This window comes from Protopterus annectens, chromosome 2.part1 (assembly GCF_019279795.1).
Source record: "Protopterus annectens isolate FY-2018-M chromosome 2.part1, PAN1.0, whole genome shotgun sequence".
Lineage (NCBI taxonomy): Eukaryota > Metazoa > Chordata > Ceratodontiformes > Protopteridae > Protopterus > Protopterus annectens.
This window is the reverse complement of record NC_056729.1, coordinates 362,703,293-362,730,134: the sequence shown is the minus strand read 5'-3', so window position 1 is coordinate 362,730,134 and position 26,842 is coordinate 362,703,293. Positions and strand designations below refer to the sequence as shown.

Genomic DNA, 26,842 nt, shown 5'->3' with positions numbered 1-26,842 from the left:
GCAAATGACTAAAAGGAAAAGAGGGAAGTACTAGTGCTTTACTCACCATCGAGTCCATTATGTAACTACATGCAATTATGTCCACAGTGTCTACTACATTTGCAACAGGCTTGCATCCTGCAACTTCCTTAGAAATCTAAAGAAAAAAAAAAAAGGGTTAGACATTGTCAAGCTGAAAGCCGCACAACTGTACCATATTCTTTGCATTCTAAAAATACCCTTAAGATATCATTGGCTATCATTAGTAAAAGTGAAGTAGTCAGCAAATATTTACATTTCATAGCTTAATTTCAGGCCTTCCTAAAGTAATAATACATGAAATTCCTATAACGTTTAGTTGTAGAAGCATCAGCGATAAGTGAATATCTTACAATATTCTCAGTCAGTGTGCAATAAACAAAAAGGGCATGCATATTTTTTGTCAGGCATGCTACGAAATAGCAGTTGTGGTGTAGTATTCCTTCTGGTTAATATTGCTACATCATTAAGATACTGAAGTGTCAATATTATGTCCACTGTATGAACTGCTTTCTTTGTCCCAATCTGCATGCAGAACCATCTGTCTTAACAATACCTGGTTGTTATTGTGCGTCTTGGGTTTTGTTATTTAGGTTGTAAAGACTGATGTGATGTACCAGTACTGAAATAAATGCATTCTTAAATTACTGAAGGTTACAACTCCTGTTACATACAGACATACACAGGATTCCTCTGTGGTCTCTGGAAACCTACATGTTTTAGCATTATACTTTGAAGATAATTACTTTATTTTGTGGAGGTACTGATACTGCTTTGGAAGGGTCAGTACTTTAATCTCATACCTGTGTCCGTATGTCTAATTGCCAAAGCATATTTCATATCGCTTGAACATAAATAAGATCTACATATGCAGGGATCAGCCCCAAACTACAGTTATTCACTTTATGTCTGTAATTTGAACAACCAAACAAATCCTATCAGCAACATATGCAAATGTGATTTATTTCCCACACTCAGCATAACAGAATTTATGTGCTATGAAAAAAGGAAACATTGCGGATGAGGTGCTAAGCTAGAAATAAAACTCTTTCCCTCTACAACTATACTGCTGCAGTACAAGATTATTTCAAACTATTGTTTCTGCAATATAAATATTCTAAAAGCACAATAATAGGGGATGACCTAATGTTTAAAGATGAATTAGGGGATGGCCTAATGTCTAATGATGTATTAGGGGATGACCTTGTTGTTGTTGTGTTTTTCGGCTTATCCCGGTTAGGGGTTGCCCTAATGTCTTAAAATGTACTAGGACTGCTGTACCAGCTTGGAAAGTTCTGTGCAATGTCTGCAGCTAGCACATGCATGCTTGGACGGCAGGCTAGATTCAGAGCATGCATGCTCAGCGTTCCCAGGACCAATGACTTTGAAGTTTGCATTCGTGGGAAATGGAGTGCTAGGACTTTGAAGTTTGTAACAGGACTGTGTGTGTGTGTGTGTGTGTGTGTGTGTGTGTGTGTGTGTGTGTGTGTGTGTGTGTGTGTGTGTGTGTGTGTGTGTGTGTGTGTGTGTGTGAGAGAGAGAAATGCTCCAGTTAAATATACCTGGTGGCTAGAGAGAATAACTCAGGCTCAAACCCTGTACCTTGGATGCAGGTAGCAAGAACCTGAATTCCCCCAATCACCACCACTTTTGAAAAGTGTTCAGATTTTTGCCTCATATTTTTGTTCTGTTCCTCATAAAATCTGTGTTTTTCTGGACTGTGACTTCACTAAATAATGACAGACAATTGAATTCCATACTTCATATTCTTCAGAAAGTACATGGTGACACAAAACCTTTTGTTCTAGCAATTTTCTAAGTTTTTTTTTCTAAGATGTGTCCAAGCAAGGCAAGGAGCAGTTATGCAGTGTAAGTGTGCAGAGTATCCCCCCCATCCAAGGTAGACACAAGTACTACAGTGGCTTTTCATCTGTCCTTGATTTTGCAGAATGTTCGGGTTTTCTGTCATTTTTATACTGTTGATTTATGCTTATTATCCAGAAAATGCATGTTGTTGCAGTGCCTGTTGCTCTGTGTTTAAGTAGCAATGTTCTAATGACCATCAGGTAAGCTTGTCTGAGACTGTAAGATGCAAGTAAGCTTTAATAAGCATACTGTTAAAGAATTGACAACATTGAAAGCTTTTTTGTTGTTGCCATGCAGAGTATATTTATATAACTAGACAATTTATAAGCGTTAGATATTGAAATGCATATGACAGTATTTGTAATAAAGGACAGGATTACAGTATTTTCAGAAGCTCATTACATTTGTTGGAGACTTGCAGTCATCTTTGTAGGCTTTACCCGTAAACTAAACAGAATGCCAATCTATCATGTGTGGTCCATAACCTGTGCAGCAATCCTTTATGCAATTTATCTTGAGCTTGTTTCTTGTTTGCTGTTCATTATTTACTTTGATCATGTTTTCCCTATGAAACAAGTAGATAGTTGTTGTCAGGCAGTAGGTCTTTTTTGGATAAGAAACATTTTTACAAGTGGGGTTATCACAGAGATTGCTACTTTCAGCATGTTACTTGGTACTTTTATAAAGCTAAATATAAATTATAATTAGAACTGCAGTGCAAGGAGAAGTGGTTTGAGTTGTGTTGCTTGTTTTCTTATTTTTGATTTTGACTGGCATTCCAGTAATGTATTTAAAAAGTAATTTATTTTTTCATACCTCACAACCTTTTTGTTTCCATCTAGATATTAAGTAAGCTGTCATGTAACCAATGCATTGAAATATTTTTTTCTTCTACACTTCATTTTGTCTTGATTGGACTCTCATAATGACGGTTTGGCACCCTGGGCAGAGTATTTAATTAAAGTTCAAGTTTTTGTGGTTTTTGAACATAGCTCTGCCCCTTCCTAGTTGGTCACACCCCTTTCCATTGACACTACCCATTCAGCTGTCTCCTGTAGCCCCCCTTTCATTTGAAGTCACCAGCCACCACTGCTGCCCACTCCTCTACCACAGTCATACTTGCGTAACATATTCTAACTTCAAAGCTTCTCATCTGTAACAAAGATATACAAATGAAAAACGTGCAGCAATTTTCATTTCATGCATTCCTTCTCTAATCACTTATTTAATCTCATCTGGCCTCAAATGAGAGCTGGACCCTACCTGGGCATTTAGCATATACGTACAGCAGAGAAAATGACAGCTACTGCAGGAAGCATATCCACAGTCTCCCAAACATACTCAACTACATGCAGTCTGGAGGATATCCAATTCACCTATCTTTGTGATGTGGGAATAAACTAGACCACTAAAAGAAAACCTACATGGACACAAGGTAGACATATGTACCCTGAACAGAAGGGACGTGGCTGAGAAATTAACTGGAAGACAAGGTGCGGTGAAGCAGCAGTGCTAACCTCTGTGTACATAAGTTTCATTTTAAAACCTCATTCTCCCAGCTAGGTAGACAAGACAGATTTAGTTAAGCTTACTGTAACTTTTGCAGTAGCATGTGATCATTGTTATGCAGGTCCATTTATCCCTAAACCCCGTGTTATATGAAGGCTGTTCTGAGCATTCTCTCGAGCTAAAGACTATTAACTAGAGAGCTACTAGGTCATAAAAGAATTTCAGAAACATAAATGCATTATACTCATTTTTCCATCTATGCACAGGTATACCTTTAAGTGTTTGCAGCACACCAGAATGAAAATCCAGTCTAGTTCCCAGGTAAAGCAGTGGCAGAAAATGAATCATCCATAAAACTGGTTAACATTAGCATCACATGTGCAGGTAGAAAAAATCCCCCTCTATGACTTTATTCAGGATTCTACAGCAGTAGACTGCAAAACAGGAACCATGCTAAAATGTGTGAGGACAGGTTAAAAGTGAGCCTCAAATGTTGAAGTTTTATGAATGTGGGTCTGCAGGATGTTCACTTTCACAGATACTAACACATATCTACCTGTAGACTTATGCATTATTTATGGATTATTACAAATCAGTATTCAGTCAAATTTTATCTAAAAACAGTACTACCTACTCAACCCACACAATCCACAACAGATGAGTTGAACTTTAGACAACAGTCAAATCAAACTTGTAAACAAGCAAGAACAAGACTCCACTATGGCTAAAACAAAACTGATACAAACAGTGAAGTGAAAACAGCCAACATATGCAGGGTGAATGAGAAATTACTTATACTAATTTTGCAGTATCACATTCACCAAGAAATGCACTGCCTTATGGTTATTGCACTGCCAATGCTTTGACCACCTTCCTAACAACTTGTATTCAAGTTCAAGAATAAATCCACCCGGGACTTCCAAGATGGCTGCACACTGATCAACAGTTTAATTTCAGCTCACTCAATGTGAAAAAAGAAACTGAGAAATATGAGGCAGTGATACTGTCAACCTGAGTAAATTTCAGTTACTGGATACTAAGTGCAATGCCTGGATGCCAGCAGTAAAGGAATTTAGTGAACCTGAAAGAAAAAAAAATAGAAATGCACACTGAAAAAAATGAGATGTATAATGAGTGGGAAAGGCATCTTATCATAATGGCCACATTATCCATATTATCTTGAAATGCAAATAGCCTTACAGGTATAAACAAAAAGGAAAGGGTACTGAATTATGGTAAGAAATGCAGAGTGCAAATAATAATTCTCCAGATATATCTGGAAAGAAATGAGCATGTGAATTTCACAAAGAAAGGATTTCAGGAAGGATATTCATCAGAATATCAGGGACAAATGAAAAAGAGTATAATTATACTAATTGTTAGAGGGGCTCCAACAGTGATAGAAAAGGGGAAAAAGACAATAATGGTAGATTTGTAGTAGTAAGGGGCTATTAACAAGGGAGGATGATTACACTGGCATGTACTTATATTCCACAAAAAACTTTCAGCAAGGTATATTATTTATATGTGGGGATTGTAACTTGATTTTCAATAGTGAGGATGTTCCAGAGGGGTCTAGAAGGGAAATATAAGGGAAATAACTGTTTTAGATCATGTACTGATAAACTAAGACAGAAAAAATGGGACACTGGCCTTTTCTCACCTACCTGTTACAAAGAAAATAATTTAAGGAATGGGTAGTAGAAATTGTTCAAGAGCTATTAGGGAAGATATAAATATTTTCAAAATCAATAGCTAGTGAATAGGATAAAATGGAGTTTAAAAATAAGGTAGAAATAAGAGAGATATGGTTAAGAAGTAGTAGGAATTACTTAAGAGGGGCTGACATAGGTTAAAGTATTGCAGAATAAGAGGAATTTCACAAAACAGGAACAGGCACAAAAGCAGATTGCTAAAGAGAAAATCTGGACAATATGCATGAGTTTAGAAACACTGCTGTTTAGCACCTATTTCTTGAGAACTCCTTAGCACAAAAACATTTACATAACAAGTTAGGCAACAAAAAATAGAAAGGGTTGTCCCCAGACTTAAGGAGCCTATAACAAGGAAATGAACTACAGATCCTACAGAGACATTAGAGATATTTTTGAAATTTCACGAAACTTTGTATAAAGCAGAGAAATGTGGAAATAAAGAAAGAGCACAAATGAAAATATTTACGGAGACATAAATATGCCAAGGTTAGAGGTGGATGGGGATCAACAAGTAACAGTTAAAAAAAATTGTGATGTATAACCAATCTACAAAGTCTCCAGGTAGAGATGGTATTCCTGTGGAGATTAGGAAGAAAGTGACAAAGATCTGGAAGATTTTATTTAAAAGCATTTTAAAAGGAGGGAAAGCACCAACATCTTGACAAAAAGCTGTGGTGGCTATATTACCTAAAGATGGTAAAGACCCATCAAACCCACCATATAGATCAATTTCAATGTTAAACCATGATTATAAAGTGATTATGTCAATACTTTCTAAAGAATGGCAAAGGTTTGGGCCAAAATGATAGATATGGATCAGTGCAGTTTGCGGAGGGGAGCCAAACATCTGACAACATTAAAAGAACAAAGATGATCTAGAGGGAAGCAGAGCGTAAGAAAATACCACGGTTGTTAGTAGGTCTTAATGCAGAGAAGAAATTCAACAGAGTATACTGACATTTTATGAGTAGGTTAATAGAAGCATTTGGATTCCCTGATACAATAATAAGGTTAAGTAGGAGTATATATGAAGAATCAGAAACAAGAATTAAAGTGGGAGGGTTCCTCTCTGATAATTTGTATTTGAACTGAGAAACCAGGCAAGGGTGCCCTCTATCCCCTTTGTTTGCTTTATATTTACAGCCACCGGCAAAAAATAAGATGATATTATTTTGTAGCTGATAAATCCAAAAAATAACATCTCAGTGCTGAGGAACATTTTGAGACCGTGTCAAGTCGTTTTTATGATATACAATTAATGAAGATAAAACAAAGAATATAGCCATAAATTATGAACCCACATGCAAATTCGTTCAGCAACACCTATATTTATTGGGACACAATAAGATATGTATTTAGGAAAGTGGATCAAAAAGGCTTCTGTTGTGGCAGCTAAGGATATGTAGGAAGAAACTAAACAAAAGATAATACAAAAACTGAGAAATTGGAAGCTCTTGTTTATGGCTGTGGATAGTAAGATACAAATCGGTGAAAATGTTTTTAGTCCCTTTAGTCTTGTATATGGGCCAGGTATATTTTTTATGAACCAGAAGAGAAGTTGTGAACAATAATAAAATGTTAAAGGAATTTTCTGGGAGGGGAAGAGGGAATGAATTACATGGGATAAGTTGATCCTTCCAACAGAACAAGGTGGGTTAGGATTACCAGGTTTGAAGAGATATTTTACAGATACACAGTTAAGGCTCATATACGGTTCCCTATTATGAGAGCGAAAGTCCATTTATGCAAAACCCTAAACGCTGACATGTATTGTGTGAACCGGCATTACAGCGAATGTCCAAAACCACGAATTTGGAAATGTCGAATTACCATGGTTGGGCCGTCTGTGGTATAGCTCCATAAGGTAAGTGTGCGATAATTAAGGACCTTAGGGTTAGGGTGCGGGTTACGGTAAGTGCATAGATAGTTAATGTATGTAAGATTTAATGTTTTTGTAAATGTATGTATGTGGATTATTTATTTTGTTTATATTTTTGTAGGGGAAGTGTGCGGTAGTTACGGACCTTGGGGTTAAGGATAGTGCATAGATAATTGTCTATGTGGGGTTTAGTGTAGGGTTAGATGTAGGGTTTTGATGCTTTACTTTAGGGTTAGAAGTAGGGTTTGGTTGGTGTATGTATGTGGTTTATTTATTTTGTTTGGGTTGGTAGTATATAGCGGGTGGTGGGGTTGGCCAACTATGACATTTCGAGATTTAAAATTTTGCGGTTTAGCGCGTTCGGTATTCTCACAGTTCACACAATTCGTGTCGGTGTTTTGGTATTCGCTCAAAAGGAGTTTCGCTATGGTAATATAGACCCTCATATACATAACACAGGCAGAAGGCTATAAAGCAGAATGGAAAGGGATGATGATGAAGTGCGTGGGGGTGGAGTTCAAGAAAGAGAGAGAGTGGGATTTAGGATGCAGATCCTTAAGACAAACAGCAGCAATCATACAGAATATTATATTCATAAAGTAGCAGAAAGTACTCTAAGAGCTAAGCCCACATGGGAATAGAGAAAGGATATTTTGTCAATAGGGATGACTAAGTAGGGGTAAAAATAACAGGCAAGAGGGGGATGGAATTTACTGGAGAAAACTGGCAAAGGAACCACGGAACTGGGAGCAAATAACTAAGGGGAAAGATACATACGGTGGGATGAGGCCAAGATGACATTTGGACTGCAGGCTAGAGACTGCCTTCCCCTTCCACTACTAGGGATTGATATCAGAATACTGGCAAAGCAAAAGGGACAGGGGAATCCTAAGTGAAAGACCTGTTCTGGTTGAGTTTTTAGTTGAATCTACTATAGAACCTGCTGTTAAAAAATGTATAATTAGTAGGGCATATAAAATATGGCATGACAACTATAAAAAAATCCATTACAGAAGGTTAGAAATGATTGGGAAGGGAGACTTGAAAAGCAATTTACAAGAGAACAATGGGAGGGCATATGTATGGCTCCCAAGTATAAAACAAAGACCACAAGGTTTAGGATCTTTGGAAGCATCTGCATAGGTATTTTATAACTCAAGCAGACTTCAAAGAATTTTTTCTCAGGTAGATTACAAATGTTGTAGGTGTGGTGGGGAAGAAAGAGGTAATTGGGAACAAATGTTTTGGAGTGGAATGAGTTGGCAGATTTTAAAAATTCCATACAGAGTACTTTGTCAGAAATATTGTGCGAGGAAATTGATGTAACTAAGGAAATTATTTTTTTGAGCTGGGACACAGGATTTCAATTTCCTAAACATAGCAAGGCCTTATTAATTTTAAATTTGTTGGCTCCAAAATAAAACTATTATTAGAAAATGGAAATCAAAGTATAAACCAACTATACACTTAAGTACTGAATATTATAAAATAATTGGAAGAGGGGTCTTTAGAAAAGGGAAGGAGCAAATTACAATGAAATAAACTGTATAGAAATTGTGGGAACAATACACACAAAATAATGTTCACTAAGAGGAGGAGTGAGGTTTAAGAAAAGGTAGGAATTCATATATACTATATTGGAAGTTTTGCATCAGCATGTAATATAAATTCCTTGTGGAGGATCAGGATGAAAGAATTTTTCAGAAGTGTTAATATAACTGCAGAAATTACAACTCTCACAGGGGTTTGTAGAGCCTCTGTTATTAAATTCCCTTGTGTTATGCTGATAACATAAAAGTCTCTTCAAGTTCTTTTTATTCTTATACAGAAAGCGAGGTCGTTCACCAACTATCCTTTTAATATCTTCGTCTACTTGCAAAATGGACCAATTCTTACTAAATAACTGGCAATTTGAACTGAGCTCGACCAGTGAAGATGTTGGAAGTGTAACTGGCGATTTAGAATGGCTACAGCAACTGATGGATGATTTGGAGAAAGATTTTTTTCAAACTTAAGAGGCTACAGGCTCAGCAATATCACTTCCAATATTGTTTGGATAAGAAGATTTGCTGCACGGTCTACGGATGTTTAATATGCCCACCCAAGGAACATATTACCCAGAATTGCTAACACGCTGGCAACAGCTTAACTTGGAGGTAAGCGGCAAGTATTTACAATTGCTTGTCGACTTTTTTAAACCTGAAGGGGTTAAGCTAACAGACATGATAAAGGAAAAACAAGAATTTATAGTTAATAACTTTGCTGCCAGAATAGTTAATCCATTATTTGAAAGTTTACTTGATGGCATAGCAGCATTTGAGAGCAAACTGCTACAACAGAAGAAGAACAAAATACTAAGGGACACTAATGATTTTAAACTGGATCACGTCTTTATGTGGCCCAGATATGGACAGAATGTTGAGACTGCTGACCAGGTTGGTCTGTTACAAATGTTGGAGATGTAACTGCTGTGACTAACAATGTAGTAGAAACCCCTGTTAAAGTGAATCATGTACATAGTGATACTGGTAATTCCAGAACAGGAGGGAATATTATACAGAATTTAGGCACTGATATAACAAATACTGTAGTTACCTCAGGCCCTGATGTTAATTTAGCATCAAATGACTTAAATGGTATTTATGTACAGGAGTTACAGGAAGTACCGGAACAACAAGAAGAGAATTTGTATCCCATAGTAAGGGTTTCAAAGTCTCCACTTAAGACACATACATTACAACCAGTTGTTCGACCTAAAACTTTTAACAGTCAGTCAAACAGGTCACTTGTAAATACTGACATCACTAATATTAGTGAGGGAATTTCTTTTCCTTTACCAGTCAGAACGGACAAGGGAGGGAGATGAACTGGGTCAATGAGTCGAGGGCGTCAAAAGCGCAAACATTCAGGCGAATATACTCCGAATCAAACCCTCAAGAAAATGTGGGGGATGGGCGTGAGTCAATAGTTTACAATATTTCTTCATATTCACTTTTCCCAGATGAGGAGTGTGCACTTTGTAAAGGTTTAAGTTTTATTCCGACTTGTAAGAGCAAAATGACTGAAACAGTTATGGATCTTAAAGTTTTATATTCATAGATTAGTACTAGGCTAACTGACCTTGCGAGCCATTTTAAGCCTACCCAATTATCCCCTGTGAAATTCAAACCCTGTACCTTGTGTTTGTAAGGCAAACACCTTAACCATTAGGCCACCCACCCAACAAAAAATTATCATAGATTAGTATTAGGCTAACTGTCCTTGCAAGCCTAACCAATTATTCCTTGTGAGACTCAAACCTTGCACCTTGTGTTTGCAAGACAAACACCTTACCCATTAGGCCACCCTCCTTACCCCAATTAGGAACATCATGCTCAGATTTCTGTATGGTGATTCCGATAGACAACTAGAACAGGCACCAACAGAACTGATCTACAAGTTTACGAGTCTAAGTAATTTTGTTCCATCAAATCATCCCTTAGTGGATGCATATATGAAACTCACTGAAGATGAACTGTTTAAGTATTATGATGATAAAAATGTTTCTGGTTCCCATAGGAAGTATAATCTGAGTTAGAGAGAAAATAGCCTGAGACACCTACAGGACAATGATTCTATAACGATAAAAATCCGCTGATAAAGGTGGACTTATCATTGTTATGGACACCATACATTATATCAGATCTATGGAAAACTTATTAAATGATAAGTTTTATAATAAAATCACGATCAAGGAAGTGCATGCGATCATCCAATGTGTTATCAATACCTTGATTGATATTTATAAAGGAGGTATCACAAAAGAAACTTTGGACTACCTTGTTGTCAAGAACCCCCTTATACCAATAATACAGGGGTTGCCAAAGGTTCATAAAAATCCGTTTGACCCACCCATGAGACCAATTGTGGCGGGAGGGGGCTGGGTCACTGAACACCTTTCTGTTTATATAGAGAAACATCTTAGACCAGTTATCAATAGGAATAAATTTGTTCTTAGGGATTCAAAGCAATTTCTGATTGATCTCTGAGTGTTTGAAAGATGAGGATGATTTACAGGAGATAGTGTTGGTGACTCTGGATGTACAATCACTTTTTACTGTAATTCCCAATGCATTGGGGGTTCAGTATGTGCATGAATATCTCTTGACACATAGTAATTTTACATTGATACAGATAGATCTTATTACTAATTTTTTAGAATTAGTTTTAGAAAATAATCTGTTCATTTTCAATGATGGACTGTTCATTCAACGAAATGGTGTGGCCATGGGTACTCCGTGTGCCAACAGTTATGCAAATATGTTTTTGGCACATTGGGAAGAAACTATACTTTTTGGTACAGAGGAGTTCACAACACATGTAATTTTTTATCAACGTTTTGTCGATGACCTTTTCCTTCCTATGGAGAGAAGTACCAATGATTTGGATATGTTTCATCAGACGATGAATAATTTAACTCATTGTTTGAAATTTACCATGAATTGGTCCTCTTCACGTATTGAATATTTAGATCTATATATTGAAACATTAGGAAATGTTCTCATCAATACAGGTGTTTTTTGGAAACCATGTTATCGAAATTCTCTCTTATTCAGATCTAGTATGCATCCTGGGTATATTTTTAGGAATTTAATTAGAGGCCAAGGTGTATAGGCATCTAGATTGAATCCCTCAGATTACTGTTTTTCGGAAAAATGGAAAAACTAAAAAACAGACTTTGAGGGTATAGGGAGAAAGAGATACTTAATATTTTACATGATGCTCCTACTTTACGTGAAGGTATAGCGGCACCTTATTTTGGTCCAATTAACGAGCATGTACACAGTAATAACTTGGATAGTTACACTCTGGTCAAGGTCCCTTTGTTTTATACCTTAGACAATAGAAAGTTAGTTGAAATATTTAGTAAGAATTGGTCCATTTTGCAAGTGGACAAAGATATTAAAAGGATAGTTAGTGAACAACCTCGCTTTCTGTATAAGAATAGAAAGAACTTGAAGAGACTTGTTATCAGCATAACACAAGGGAATATAATAACAGAGGCTCTACGAACCTCTGTGGGAGTTGTCATTTCTGCAGTTATATTAACACTTCTGAAAAATTCTTTCATCCTGATCTCCACAAGGAATTTATATTACATGCTGATGCCATATGCAAAACTTCCAATATAGTATATTTAGCTGAGTGCCAAGTTTGCCAGTCTTTTTATGTTGGCAAAACTAATAGAGCATTCAGGGATAGGATCAGGGAACATGTCTATCATACCAGAAAACATTCTGATCATAATGCCCTGGCTAAGCATGTGACACGATGTGGGGATACACATTTTTTTACTTTTAGAGCACGAGGTCACTGCTCCCAGCATCCAGGAAGGTGACATCAGGAATCACACAGAGTACAGAGAAAATAGCTGGGTAATCATACTTAGAGTGGATAGAGGCAGTGGGCTGAATGAAAGGGCTTCAATTAAATCATTATTGAGAAAGCGTAGGAATATTAAGTAATGCAAGTTAATATGAACTGGCATACTTTTATATATATATTTTTTTAAATATGTTTCTTAAGCATTTTGTATGCACATATACAATTTATGCATATATATAATTTATTTTATAGTTATATTTATTGTGTATTTATGAGGTTTGAAAGTGCTTCCTCTGTTTTTATGCATAAAAAGGTCCTACTTTGTTCTATTTGAATATTTTACTTTTTTTCTGATGTTGCTTTAAACAGAACTAATTAGATTATGTTTGTGATTGGTCTAAAAGATTCCAATGTCTATATAAGTAAATGGGACTACTCGAAATGTGTTTTGATCTGAAGAAGCTATTTAGTGAAAGCGCTCATCAATTTACATCTGTAATAAACATCTTTTTTACGTTTTTCTACTTGTTGTGGACTGCCTGGTTGCTTCATTACAGCAGTTACATTTTGAATATATTTTTGATTATTTTGTATGACGGAGCATTTATCTGGTGGGTTATTTGCAGTTATTCTCCTTTTGGCGTTAATATTTAAAAAGAAATGTTAATATTATCTGCTTTATTTTCTGTTAATGTTTCTTTATTAAATTATCACTCAATATATAGGTAAAGGTGCTTAAAAAACAATAAATCCATCCCAGTACACACGAGTATTCACAAAATTCATATTGCTCCTGCTGAATGCCAACAATACTTTAAACACTGAGCTTTCTTGCTCTTATTTTTGTCATGGTGGATTTTAGTCAATGCCACACATTACTGAGAAATATAAAATTGAAGCTCAGTAGTTTTTTCCCTAGAATTCACAGGAAAAGTACAGTTGTGCAATGTCCTCACCATAAGAGAAAAATGATTTATTATATTTACATCTCCCCAGAAGATGATTTCTGCCTACTAGTCCTTTTAAATGAGACAACTGTTTGGTCCTGCCTTCCACAGACTGTAGAGTTCTTCCATGATAGGCTAATTGAGTTGACACTCAATACCCGAGCATTGCATGAAAACTCAGCCTCAGGGAGAAAGTACAAGTTCTACTAAATGTAGCCTGAGAAGCAATTTTCAACATAAACATGGCAGAGGCAGCATCAGGAACCCTGCATCTAGTCTACAACAAAATAGTGCACAACAGCTCAGACTCTTCTACAACTACATTTTGTGGTAGCAAGAAGAGATGATGTGCAAACCGTTTCAAGGTGTACACGTTTTTGTCCCCAAATATGTCCAAGAGAACATGGGCTCAAAAGCATCCAAGGGATTGGAGAAACTGACGAAGAGATACAAGTGATGTGAGTAGGTGACTGAAGAAGGCTCACTCATTTTAGGAGTTGATAAAGGCCTGTTACAAGAGCTCTACTTAGGGAAAAGCCCATTACACCAGCTTCTGCACTTGGGACTCGAGGGAAATAAGCCTGCATATAGAAAGTGGAAAGTTTTGAAACAGAATTTGCTTGAGTACAAAAAATGCTCATCAGGATCTAGGCATACATTGTCAGGTGGCTATATTTCCATAAGAACAAGATAACCAATTAAGGTAAGAGACAAAAATAAAAAATTGAAGAAATGTCAAACTGCAACTTTGAAAACTGAAATAAACAAGCTGGACAAACAAATTAAGCATAATGTGAGACAAGATCAAGAAAAATTTGAAGAAAATTTATATAAAGATATTGAGCATAACAGGAAAACTTTTTATAAATACATAAGATGTGGAAGGAATCTCCCACCAAATATTTGTAACATTAATTGTGCGACCCGCTTCAGAACTGAACTTAAAAACTACCTTCTTAATACTAGCTTCTGCCCATGCCAGGACCCTACTTAATCCCCACACACACACACACACACACACACACACACACACACACACACCTGTCATAACTCTAAATCTTTTAGCCTTCTACTACCTATACTCTGTTAATAGAAACAATATCATGAGTCTATTACCAATCTAATTCTGTTTTCTGTAATATTATATCATACTAGGGTGAACTCTTTTTTTTCTAAACTCACATCTGCTGTTCTCTCAGCACCTTTACTTTTGTATATACTTTTTATGCAACTTCTGTTACTATAAATATGTGCAACGATATACTAGGTAAATATTCCTGCATTTCAATGTATAATATAACTATGTCATATTCTTGTTTTTTGAATTTATGCATGTTAACATTTTGTTTTTTGAATCTATGCATGTTCATATCTTATTTCCAGGAACTTTTCTCCTTGGGTCTCCACTGAAAACGGGCCTTTGGCTCAGCTGGACCAACCCGATTAACAAATGACAAATTAAATAAATAAATAGATAGAAGTAACAAATGACAAATTAAATAAATAGATAGAAGTAAAGACATGCACATTGATAAACTCTGTGTAGATTCTAAAATGTGTTCTCACACAACAGATTAGATATATTTACAAAATCTTATGCAAAACAGTTTTGCTCCACAAATGGCGTTGTAAGTTGTCCTAGTAACATCCAGCTAACCGCCGAAACTGGAATCAAATTAGATTATATTGAAAAAGAACTGCACAAATTGGATCCAAACAAAGCACTGCAAGGATACGGAATTAGTAACAATGACCTGAGAACACTTCAGCACGAACTTACACAGTACCATTATATCTATTATTTGCTAGGTCATATAAATATGGGGAGATCCCTTAAAATTAGAGAAATGTGCTCATTAAACCTGTCTTTAATGGAAAGGGGAGTAGGACATACCCAGAGTCATACAGACCCTTACGTCTACTTTCATGTTGTGGAAAAATAATGGAGAAGGTAAAACTGGATAAGTTGTTGTCAGACTTGGATATGTTGGGACCTGAAACCATTTATCAGCATGAATATGCTGAAAATAGATCTATTTACCACCTGTAACATGATGTTCTATAACAATATAATAACAGCTATGAATGAAAAATTGTGTGCTGTGATGTAATTTATATAGCTTTAACTTCAGCATTCAGCAGGGTCAAACACAAAACACTGATCAATAAATTAGAACTATGCATCCATGTACTCTTTATAAGGTGGATAGCTGCATGGCTTACAAATAGGACATGGCAAGAATCATACAGCAATTGGACAAGTGAAATTTGTGGTTACAGTCAGGGCGTCCCACAGGTCTTTGTCCTAGGCCCTTACTTATTTAGATTGCATCTTTCTGACCTAACTTTTTCATCTGAGGTATTCTGCAGTCCATATGCAGATGACATGAAATTGGGTAAACTGATTACCTGCATTATAAATAAGGCATATCTGCAGAATAACCTGACTAAACTGACCATTTGGTCACATGAGAATAATATGCTGCTAAACACATCAAAAGCTAAGCATATGAGATTTGGGAGACAAACTGAAAGGTGAATACTAACCTACGAATATTTAACACAGTGCACAATGATTGAAAAAAAAAGTTATGTACTTACCATAACATTCCATCTGTTATTGTCAAATTTTTTTTATTTCTCCTCCCATATGGGTTGGGATCCAAGCCATCAGATCCAACTCAGCCATTACTAAGCTCATGGCAACCAAAAGGCGCTTGGATGCCTCCTCTTACCCACAACATACCTTTCCCTGTTACCTCAGATCTTGTCGCGAGGGTTATCCCCAAAAGAAGAAATATATAAAGAAATTTTATATGAGAGGATTGTAAGGAGACCATTTCTGGAGTATGGAGAAGATAAAAGGAGGCATAAATTATACTTCCTGTTCTACCATAAACCAAAGGTTGGGGGCTTGGAGGGGAAGGGTTGTGAGGAGAAATTAAAAAAAATGACAATACAGATGGAATGTTATAGTAAATACATAACTTCTTTATCTGATAGTCAATTTTTTCCTCTCATATGGGACAGAGTCTCCAGCTACCTTCATACTGGTTGGACTCGCAGAAGAATATTCCACAGAACCATTGAACCAAAGGAGGCTCTTCCCCTGTACACCAAATCCAACTTGTAATGAGTGATGAAGGTATGGTGATTTGCCCAAGTGGCTCCTGCACAAATTTCATCCATGGATGCATTACCCTGAAAAACTGCTGAAGTAGCCATGGCCCTGGTTGAATGAGCTCAGACAGGTCTAGGGAGGGCTATACCTTGTTTGGTGTAGACAAAGGTCATGCAATTACACAGCCATTTCGCTAGAATAATCTTGGACACTGGCAGGTCCTTCCTAGCACCGGAAAAAGAAACAACTGATCTGCCTTCCTAAATACTTTTGTCCTGTGCAGGTAAGAACGTAAATGTCTACGGACATACAACAGATGCAGTACATATTCACCTTTATTTGTGAAGTTAGGGAAGAACATGGGCAAGTTAATGATTTGATTAATATTAGTTTCAGAAACAACTTTAGGTAAAAAGGAAGGGTTGGTGCGCAAGGAAGCCCTGTCTTTATGAAATATAAGGTATGGAGGTTGGGAAAATAATGCCTGAATTTCTAATATTCTTCTAGCCAAAGTAAAGGCTTTTAGGAAAATGGTCTACCATGTCACTAAAGGTTCAAATAGGGGTTGCATTAGAGAACACAGCATCAAGTTAAGATCCCAAGGAGGAGAGGGCTCAGTAATAAAAATAAAGCCCCTTTTAAGAAAGTCTTGCAAAGCTTGTTGGAAATCAGTGACAAGTTATCTTTTCCAAAGTGAAAAATGGAGATAGCTGCTAACTGTACTTTAGTAGTAGAGGCTGCTGCCCCATTGTCCAAGAGGTAAGCTAAATATTCTAGAATGGATTGAATAGGAGTTGTGAAGGGATCTACATCATGTTGCTGAGCCCAGGTTGCAAACCTTCTCCATTTGCTTTTATACAGCTTTTGAGTGGATTGTTTATGAGATATCAAAATACGACAAACTGGGGAGGGGAGCATAGGTTGTCTGTTATAAAATGAATTGGAGAAACCAAGCTATAAGCTTGGGATTGGACAGATTGTGATAAATCATTCCTGTCAGCTGCAACAGAAGGTCTGGAGTGGGTTCCAGAATCCAGGGTCTTTCCCATAAGTGAGGCCAAAGGAATGGAAATCATATCTGTTTAGGTCAAAACGGAGCGATGAGGATTACTGTTCTCTTCCACCTGTTTGCTTTCTGGAGAAATTTGGGAATCAAAGGGGTATGGGGAAAATGCATAAAGGAGACCAGCAGACCAATCATGTGTGACAGCATCTCTCGGGGACTCCCCAGTAGGGGGGAATTAGGGCAAGATAACTGTTGCATTTGTTGTTTAGAGGGGATGCAAAGAGGTTGCAGCAGGCTTGGCCCTATCTACAAAAAATTTCTTCCACTATCTTCTGGTTGGGGGACCACTCATTGAGGCACTAGAATGGATCTGCTCAACTTGTCCGCAATCAAGCTGGTCATTCTTGGGATGTGCATTGCTACAAGAAAGTGGTCGAATGAGATCGCCCATTGCCACACACTGAGCATTTCTAGACACAGGGGGTATGATCTGATTCCTTCTTGTTTATGTACCACACTACAGGCATACTGAACTAAATCTCCACTGTTCCCAGAGAAACAGCAGCTTGAAGGCTCTGCAACACAAGGAGCACTGCCCTCATCTCCAGAACATTTATGTGTAAATTGGCCTCATTGGAAGATCAGTTGCCTTGAACCATCTTCCCCAGATAATGTCCCCCCACCCTATCTGGGAAGCACCCTTGGTCACTGTGGCCTGAGGTTGTGAGGGGAACAAAGGGTTGGCCATGTGTTACCTGATCTGAATGAATTCACCAAGATAGGGCTGTTCTACAGATGTCTGTAATTAATATCTGGTAAGACACTGACTGGTGAATAATTGACCATTGAGAGGCCAAAAACCATTGAAGTTTATGCATGTGAAATCTCACCAGCGGGACTAAGACTATAGCAGCCGCCATTGAGCTGAGAGCCTGTAAGACATGATGAGTGATTATCTTTTTGTTCTGGAGTAGCTTATGTGTTTGTCATCTGATCATTAGTACTCTGGATTGTGGGAGTCTTGCAATCATCTGATTTGTGTCCAAAATTGCTCCAATAAACTCCAGTGTATGAGTGGAGTCAAGTGTGACTTTGTAATTTATTACTTTTGTACATTATTTGGATAACAAAATCTCTTGCCCAAATAAGCAGATGCCTGGTCGGGGCAGAAATGAGCCAGTTGTCCAAACAGGGAAACACCCGGAATCCTTGTCATCTCAAGTGAGCTGCTACCACTGCCATGCACTTGGTGAACACTCTAGGGGCTGTAATGCGACCAAAGTGCAGTGCTCTAAACTGGTAATTACTTGCCACAGCTGGAAGCTTAAGTACCTTCTGGATCACCTGTCCATTGCTATGTGGTAGTATGCATCCTTAAGGTCTGTGAAGCACATCCAGTCATCCTGTTCCAAAAAAGGAAATATGGATTGTATGGTGACCATTCAGAACGTGTGGTTTTGAACCGATTTGTTTAGTCTGCTGAGATCCAGAATTGGTCTAGAAGAAACAAGCAGCAGGACCAGCAAAGCGGTTAACCTTCATTATGAACAAGTAAAACCCGAATGCAGACGAAAATCCCAGTAGAAGGAAATGCTTGGCTCAAAAGGATTGTAATAAAATGTTTTAATACTTTACAAAGCTTTCAGGCTAATGCCCTTCTTCAGTATGTAACAGAACAATTAAGCTGTGTCATGTGATTTAATTTGAATGTGTATAAAGGGATGGGTTGATTTCATTGTATTCTGTTACACAGTGAAGAACGGCATTAGCTGTTGTTTTATTACAATCCTTCCATGCCTGTCGAGTGATCAACTCAATGAGCTCATTGGTGGGCAGAGTGACCCAGGAGATAGACAGATGGGATCTGAAGGCCACCAGGTACACTGACTCCTGAGGTAAAGTATTACTGGAATGTCAGCCACCTCTCTGTTGCAAGATCTCCAAGATGTCCCCAAAGGATACATCCTCAGGAGGTGACTTTGGGGATCCTTCTCTCTCATCAAGGTCAGTGTCTTTTGTGGCTGACTCCTCAATGCGTCCAAATTTTTCTGCTTGCAGGTCCTTGTCTGAGGGACCTCTCAATGGGATAGTCTGGTGAGTTATCAGAGGAGGCAGGGGTAACCGATGGTTATCTTGAGGCCTAAGGTCCTGCTGTCCCTGTGGAATGCCTGGTCAGAAAACGTGCGCAGTGGGAGTAGATGGGGCTGAGGATCAGAGGGATATGGTGACTTCCTAGTTGCAGAGGCAGCTATAGCCCTCTCCAGAGCCCCAAAAGCTGACTTCTCGAGTGCAGAAGGAGTCCATCTCCAACAAGCCATGCTTGCAGGAAGGAGTCCTCTCCAGCTCCAAAGACAACTCACCCGGGATTGAAGCTGGAGCTCAGCTCACCTGCATGGAAGCCCTGAGGTGCGTAGACTGCTCAGAAGGTCTGGGAGTTGACTGCATCCGAAGTCCACCAGGCTCGCTCTGGCTCAAAGAAGGCTGAAGAGCTCTGAACAAACGTTCGATACAAGACAAAGGAGATCTTCGGATGTAAACCACAAGTCACCAGGTGCATCGGACCTGAGAACTCTGAGACTTGTCCTCGGAGACGAAGGAGCCAGAGCCAAGGAGAAAGTACTCGGCACCGAAGACCCTGATTGAATCAAGGAGTGCGAGGGCTTGGAAGGCTTAGATCTTGCCACTAAGGGGTCTAATGGAGCAGAGGAAGGTATCTTATTCCCTCTATCGGAACTTTTAGAGGTAGCAGAAGCAGAGCGCAAATGAGTAGACCTTGATTTAGCCATAGATTTAGGGGGACAACCAGAAATGGCCTCACTAAATGATGATGGTAATAAACCCCTCAGAATCAGTTTATTTTTCTTCCAACCGGGGCTCATTGGTTAAAGGAATGACAAATAGAACAGTCTTCCTGCAGGTGGTGAGGGTCTAGGCAGTAAACACAGTGTGTGCAAGTCACTATACGGCATCTTGTGACTGCACTTTGTACATTTTTTGAAGCCTGTGGGTTTATCCTGCTTCTCAGCCATGGTGCAATAAAAAGGCACAGTCTCAGAGCAGACAAATGTAGCCACACCCACATAAACACGTGCACCACAAGAGAAGTTCTAATTTTTTTTTTTTTAAATAGGAAAAGGAAAGCTGCTAACAATAGTCACTAAGATACTGTTAAGAGTATATTAGAGGGAAAGGAAGGTAAAGTAACCTAAAAAACATGGTTACTCAGGCAAGGATGATTAGAAAGAAAGGCGGGGAGGAAAGGGACTAAACTCTGTGGCAAGTTGGCATAATTGTTAAGGTGGACCTTACAGACACAAGGTGCTGGGCTTGATTCTCACATGGGTTAATTAGCTAGGGCAGTTAGCCTAGTATTAATCTGTGAACCTATGAACTCATTATTCAAGAAAGAGTTAGCTTAAAAAAATGGGTAGATATATTTTTAAATATCACCTGAAAACCCTAGAGCAAAACGGTAGACCACATACTTGCGAAGCTGCAAACAAGATCTGAGGCAACAGGGAACAGTGTATTGTGGGTAAGGGAAGGTGTCCAAGAGCTTTTTGATTGCCACGAGTTTATTAACGGCCGAGTCAGATCCAAACCCATATGTGAAGACTAAATGAAAAATTGACAATATCAGATTTGTAGATTCATTTAAGGACATTGGTATATTGGCAGATCCAGCTTTGAGATTTTTCTAATCTTATCAACCAATTGGTTAATGATAGTTATAGAACTATAGGTTGTACAAAAAGATTTATAAAGTCTAGGAAATCAGAAATGATGACGTCATTAAACAGTTGCAGTTACATTAGACCCAAACTTGAGTATGGAATAACAATATGGAAACCTTATAAGAAAACAATCATGAGTAAACTGGAAAGAGTACAGCAGAAATATACCAAAGGCATCCATGGATGTGAAAATTAAAGTTATTATGAAAGACTAAAATATATGAACTTGTACAGCGTCTCTTACAGATATACAAGAGGAGATCTTTGTTCAGATTTATAGGACATTTAGAAAAAATTATCTCTGGGAATGTTATCAAAAAGTACTACAGCATCATCAGACAACTTATGTAGAAGGCTCTATAGGTATGAGAAGTGTACTAACTGGTTCTCTGAGAGAATAGCTGATGCACAGAATAGACTACCGAATTACATTAAAGCAAGTACTAGTTTATATATTTTTAAGAACAGCCTGGACACATTGTGGGGAAAAAGAAGTTATGTACCTACCATAACGTTCCATGTTAGTTGTCCTTCATCTCACCTTCCTTCTTGCTGGATGGGTTCGGAGCCGATCCTCAGCTCTGACTCGGCCACTTTCTATAGCTCGAGAGCTCTTTACTGGCTCGAGGCTACCCCTTATCCCAGAATGCCCACACTAGACATAATCATAGAAGATAATCGATTATTATTAAACCTGGATATACAGCAAATTGTCATGGTTTGCTTGGGAAGCAACTAAGAACAAAACAAGTTAGCCAGTGAAACCATTGAAAAACTTGTCTCAATCCTCAAGGAAGGGGGAAGGAGGGAGGGACACAAGAAGGAAGGTGAGATGAAGGACAACTAACATGGAACGCTATGGTAGGTACATAACTTCTTTATGTTAAGTTGTCCAATCTCGTCTTCGTTCTTGCTGGATGGGACAGCGACCCTAGCACCTCAATCCTGGGTGGCTCATTGGAACAGACTCTTCAGAACCGTGGAACCAAAGGAAGCCCTGTCCCGGGAGACCACATCTACTTTGCAATGAGAAATGAATGTATGAGGATCTTCCCAAGTAGCTGCTGCACAAATTGAATCTATGGGCATTCTAGAATGATAAGCTACCGAAGTAGCTACTGACCTGGTTGAATGACCTTTGGGTCTTGCTGGAAGATCTTTTTGTCGCAAATGGTAAGTATAGGCAATGGTGTCCAACCATTTTGACAAGGTTACTTTAGAAACTGAAAGGCCTTGTTTGTTGTTAGCAAATGAAAACAACTGATCTGATTTTCTCAGCTCTTAGGTTCATAGGTAGATACTAAGCTATCTGCCCTAGGGCATTTATATGCCTAGCCAGAGTGTATTTGGCTTCTGCCTCCCTATTAGATTAGCCTACTGTGCCTCTGTAAAGTAGGTCACAGAAAGTACCCTTTTAAGATTAGTTTACTGTGCCTCGGTCTAGCAGGGACACAGAAGAGATCCCAGGGGTGAATTTGCGATTTCCCATCCACGCGTCCAGATTTCGCTTAAAGAGAGTCAGCGAGGGGCTATGTCTAACATGAATTGGGATTCTATTCCAGAGTGACGGGAGCCCCTGGGAAATGAATCCATCCCTCCAGCATGTCCTACTTATTTTTGTGCTGAAGTTTAGATCCCTGGAGCGTGTAGCTCTAAGGGACTTGGATTTTTTTTGAGGTGGAGCATGTCCATTAATTCTCGGTTTGACATGGCTTTGTACGTCAGGCATAGATTCACCTCTGAGTAGGCAGTAAGCAACTGAGTAGAGCTGGAGTTTCTTTAGTCGAGCTGCATAGGACATCTGTTTGTAGCCCATGATCCTCTTGGTGAGGAACTTTTGGGGTCTCTCCAGTAGCTGCAGGTGTCGGGTAAGGTACATCCCAAAAGGGGCACTGTATTCAATTATGGGCCTGATGAGTGACGAGTAGAAGGGCACAATGACCTCTCTTGATCTAGATGCAAACCCTTTCATGATAAGGTGGGCTATATAGAAGGTCTTTCTAACCACTTTGGCAATGTGATTATCAAAGGAGAGATTACTATCTACATTGGTCCCCAAATCTCTAATTACTTCTTCCATACTTAATGGATTACCACCTATGTGGTAATTTGTGGGCACCTTGTTTTTCCCAAAGGGATGACTATGCACTTTTAGCATTTAGCTTGAGGCCGTGGCTCTGGCACCAAGCATCCGTCTCTGTGAGACCCTTTTGGAGGATGCTTGTGTCAGCTGGAGATTCGATTATGGCCCCCAGTTTGCAGTCATCTGCGAACTTTGTCAGCCATAATCCCCCCGTGTTAGCCTGAACCTCAGAGAAGTATATACTGAACAAGAGAGGTCCCAGAACTGAGCCCTGTGGGACGCCACTTGTAACTGGTCTGGATTCGGACATGGCACCTGCAATTCTGACCATGTGGGTTCTATCTCTGAGCCAGTTTGCAACCCATCTTGTGATATAGAGGTTGATATTTAAGCTGGTAAGCTTATTTATGATGCCCGAGTGGGGTATTGTGTCGAAGGCTTTTGTGAGGTCCAGGTAGGCTGTGTGGACTACCTTACCCTCATCTATGGCTTTGGTAACTGTTTCAAAGAAATCAACTAGGTTTAAGAGGCAAGATCTGCCCTTAACAAAGCCGAATTGGGTAGGGTCCAGTGTCTGGAGGCTCCCAATGTCTTTGTTTATGAGTTCCATGATAATACACTCCATAGCTTTACAGACCAGACTAGTCAGGCTTATGGGGCGATAGTTTCGGGGTCCGTTGTGGCACCACCTTTGTGGAGTGGGACCACTGTAGCTGTACGCCATTCTTTGGGTACATATCCTGTAGTAAGGCTAAGTTTGAACAGTGACAATGTGAGGGTTCAGTTCTTCTTGGAGCTTGTGTAAGACACAGCCTGGGACACTGTCCAGTCCCATAGATGCTGTTTTTTGCTTTGGAGAGGGCAGCTTTCACCTGTGCATCTGTGATGTCAGGGAGGTTACATTCAGTTGGGATAGGCATTTGCTCCTTTGGGGGGGGGGGGAGAAGTTTGCGCTGAATCTGTCTGCCAGGATGTTGGCTATGTCTGCAGGTTCGGTATATTTTGTACCGTTATGCAACAATTCAGAGCATATCTGGGAGTTTCCGCCCATGTTCCTAACATAACTAAAGAAGGCCTTGTGATTATCTTTAGTGTCTAGGGCAATTTTTCTTTCGAAGCTGGCCTTTGATGATTTTATGAGGGATCGAAGTTTCTTGCTAATACTGATCAGAGATGCCTTCACTTTTTGGGATTTTGCTCTGTCATGTAGGTAGCTTCTTCCTTCTGTTGTATAGCTTATTTATGGCCGGGGTCCACCAGACTGGTCTCCTGTTTTTGGAGGAGTGAGTCTTGGTTTTATTTGGGATAGCACGATCCATGCATTCCTGCAGGTGCTCACAGAATGCATTTGTAAAGGATTCTGGGGATTGGGCTGTATTATCCTCTGACCCAGGGGCTTTGTAGGATTCCACCTCAGTCTTGAGAAGTGCAAAGTTGGCTTTTGAGAAATTCTTTACAGTGATTTCCTTGGCTGGGGGTGGGGACGGGATATGGATGTCCAGGGAAATTTGTTTAAGGTCTGATCTTACCAATGAGGGGTTTACCTCTGGTGTGGAACATAGAGTCCCCATGTTGGTGATGACCAGGTCCAATATGTTGTTCCCTCTTGTGGGAGTGACCACCAGTTGTTCCATTGCATTAGAGTTTATAAATTCAAGGAACCGTTGGGCAAGGGTGTTTGGGCTTGAGCAGTTTTCCCAGTCAATGCTTGGGTAGTTGAAGTCACCCAATAACATAGTGTTTGGAGAGACCTTCATATTCTCCAGTGTTCTCAGGAACGCCAAGTGGGGTTCCTGTAATAGGGAGGGTGTTCTGTAGCAGGCTACAAACTGAAAGGCAGTTTTGCCCGCTGTTAGCTGCACATGGATGGTTTCCGATGCTTCGTGCAGTGCCACTAACCTGGAGGTGTACGTATCTTTGATGAATATAGATACTCCCACTCCTTCTGTGCTTCGGTTCGAGTTTTGGGGCCGAAACGCATGGTATGAGTTATAACCTGGTAGTGCTGGGGTGCTCTCAGAAGCCTTGAGCCAGGTTTCTGTTACTGCACAGACATCGATTTTCTCCATACTGAGGAGAGCCTCGAGTGCATGCATCTTGAGGTTTAGACTTCTGGCATGGAGTAGCATTACCTTTATTTTTTTTATCCTTGGGTTGTCTATGGAGTTGGGTTTGTCCTTTGAGCCTTGCCTAAAAAGGCACTATAGGGGTGGCAAGAGCCTTGGCCAGTATACAAAAGCCTAAGGGTGACAGGTGCAAGCTGTCCCTAGCGAAGCAACGTGGCTTGTCTAGCATGTCATCCCAGGCAGACAGACACTGGATCCCCTTTGAATGACACCAATACTTTAGCCAATTGTTGAAACTGATCATTTTGTCTTTATACTGTGGCATCATTCTTGGTGAGGGCAAGATGCTACTCAAGGTCAGGGTCATACCAGCCTGGGCTACATGGTCAGAGAGCTCCTCTATGTCTCTTTTCATTTAGTCCAGGGAGGTACATCTCAGGTCATTCACACCAGCATGGACAATGACGGAGTCATACTTGTACTTGCTTTGGAGTGACCTGAGTGCTTGCGTTATGTGGCGGATCCTGGCACCCGACAGGCAGCTTACAGTGACCTTCTCCTTGTTCAGTCTGGTGAGCAGGACGTCAGTGTGCCAGACAATAGAGTCCCCTATAACAAGTGTATTTGGTGTGTTGTTTGGCCTTAAGGGCTGTGACACTGAGGCACACTGATATTGTGAGATATGTGATTCGTGGGTATTGTTGAGGGGTGGCTGTTGCTTGGATATCTGCTTAGGAGGTCTTTGCTGTGTAGGCAGATTTTTATTTAGAGCCTCCGAGTATGTTTTTGTGTGTTTATGTGTTGGGTATGCAGATGCAATAGGTCTGTGCGAGACTGGATTTGTGGTGTGGGTGGTTATCTTTTCCTCCTGACTTTAGTTCTATGGAGATAGAAACGTAGTTGTCTATGCACATTGAATTGGTGTAATCTGTATTCTGCCTTGTTGGAATGATTAGGGAAAAAGACAGGAAGTTCAATGGATTGATTCAAATTGCGTTCTGAACAAACTTTAGGTAGAAAAGATGGGTTGGTTCTCAGAGAAACTCTGTCTTTGTGAAAAACCAGGTATGGAGGGCAAACACATAGAGCATGGAGTTCTGAAACACGTCTGGCAGAAGTAATAGCAACTAGGAAGAGAGTTTTCCAAGAGAGAAATTTCAAAGAACATGATGCTGCTGGTTCAAATGGTGGCAGTATCAAGGAGGCCAGAACCAAATTGAGATCCCAAGGTGGAAGGGGCTCTTTCACTGGGGGTCTAAGTAGAGATGTACCTCTCATGAAGGCCTTACAGAGTTTGTGAGACATTAAGCTTGAGTTAAAAACTCCGATGTGAAAATTTGAAATGGCAGCTAGTTGCACTCTGATGGTAGCAGCAGCTGCATCAGATCAAAACAGTTCTGCTAAGAAATCCAAAATTTAATGTACAGGAGCTGTAAGGGAATCTAAATTCCTGGATTCTGCCCAGTAAGAGAATCTTTTCCATTTGCTAGCATAAACTTTCCTCATAGTTGTCTTATGGGAGGAAACAATAATA

The 26,842-nt window shown here is 39.3% G+C and overlaps 1 protein-coding gene across 1 annotated transcript in view; it reads right to left on the bottom strand.

Moving 5' to 3' along the window:
* PROM1 (prominin 1) overlaps positions 1-26,842 on the bottom strand; it is a 1,709,767-nt gene that overhangs the window by 218,929 nt on the left and 1,463,996 nt on the right. The window contains 1 exon segment of the mRNA XM_044062202.1: positions 47-136. Coding sequence (XP_043918137.1) covers positions 47-136 — 90 coding nt within the window.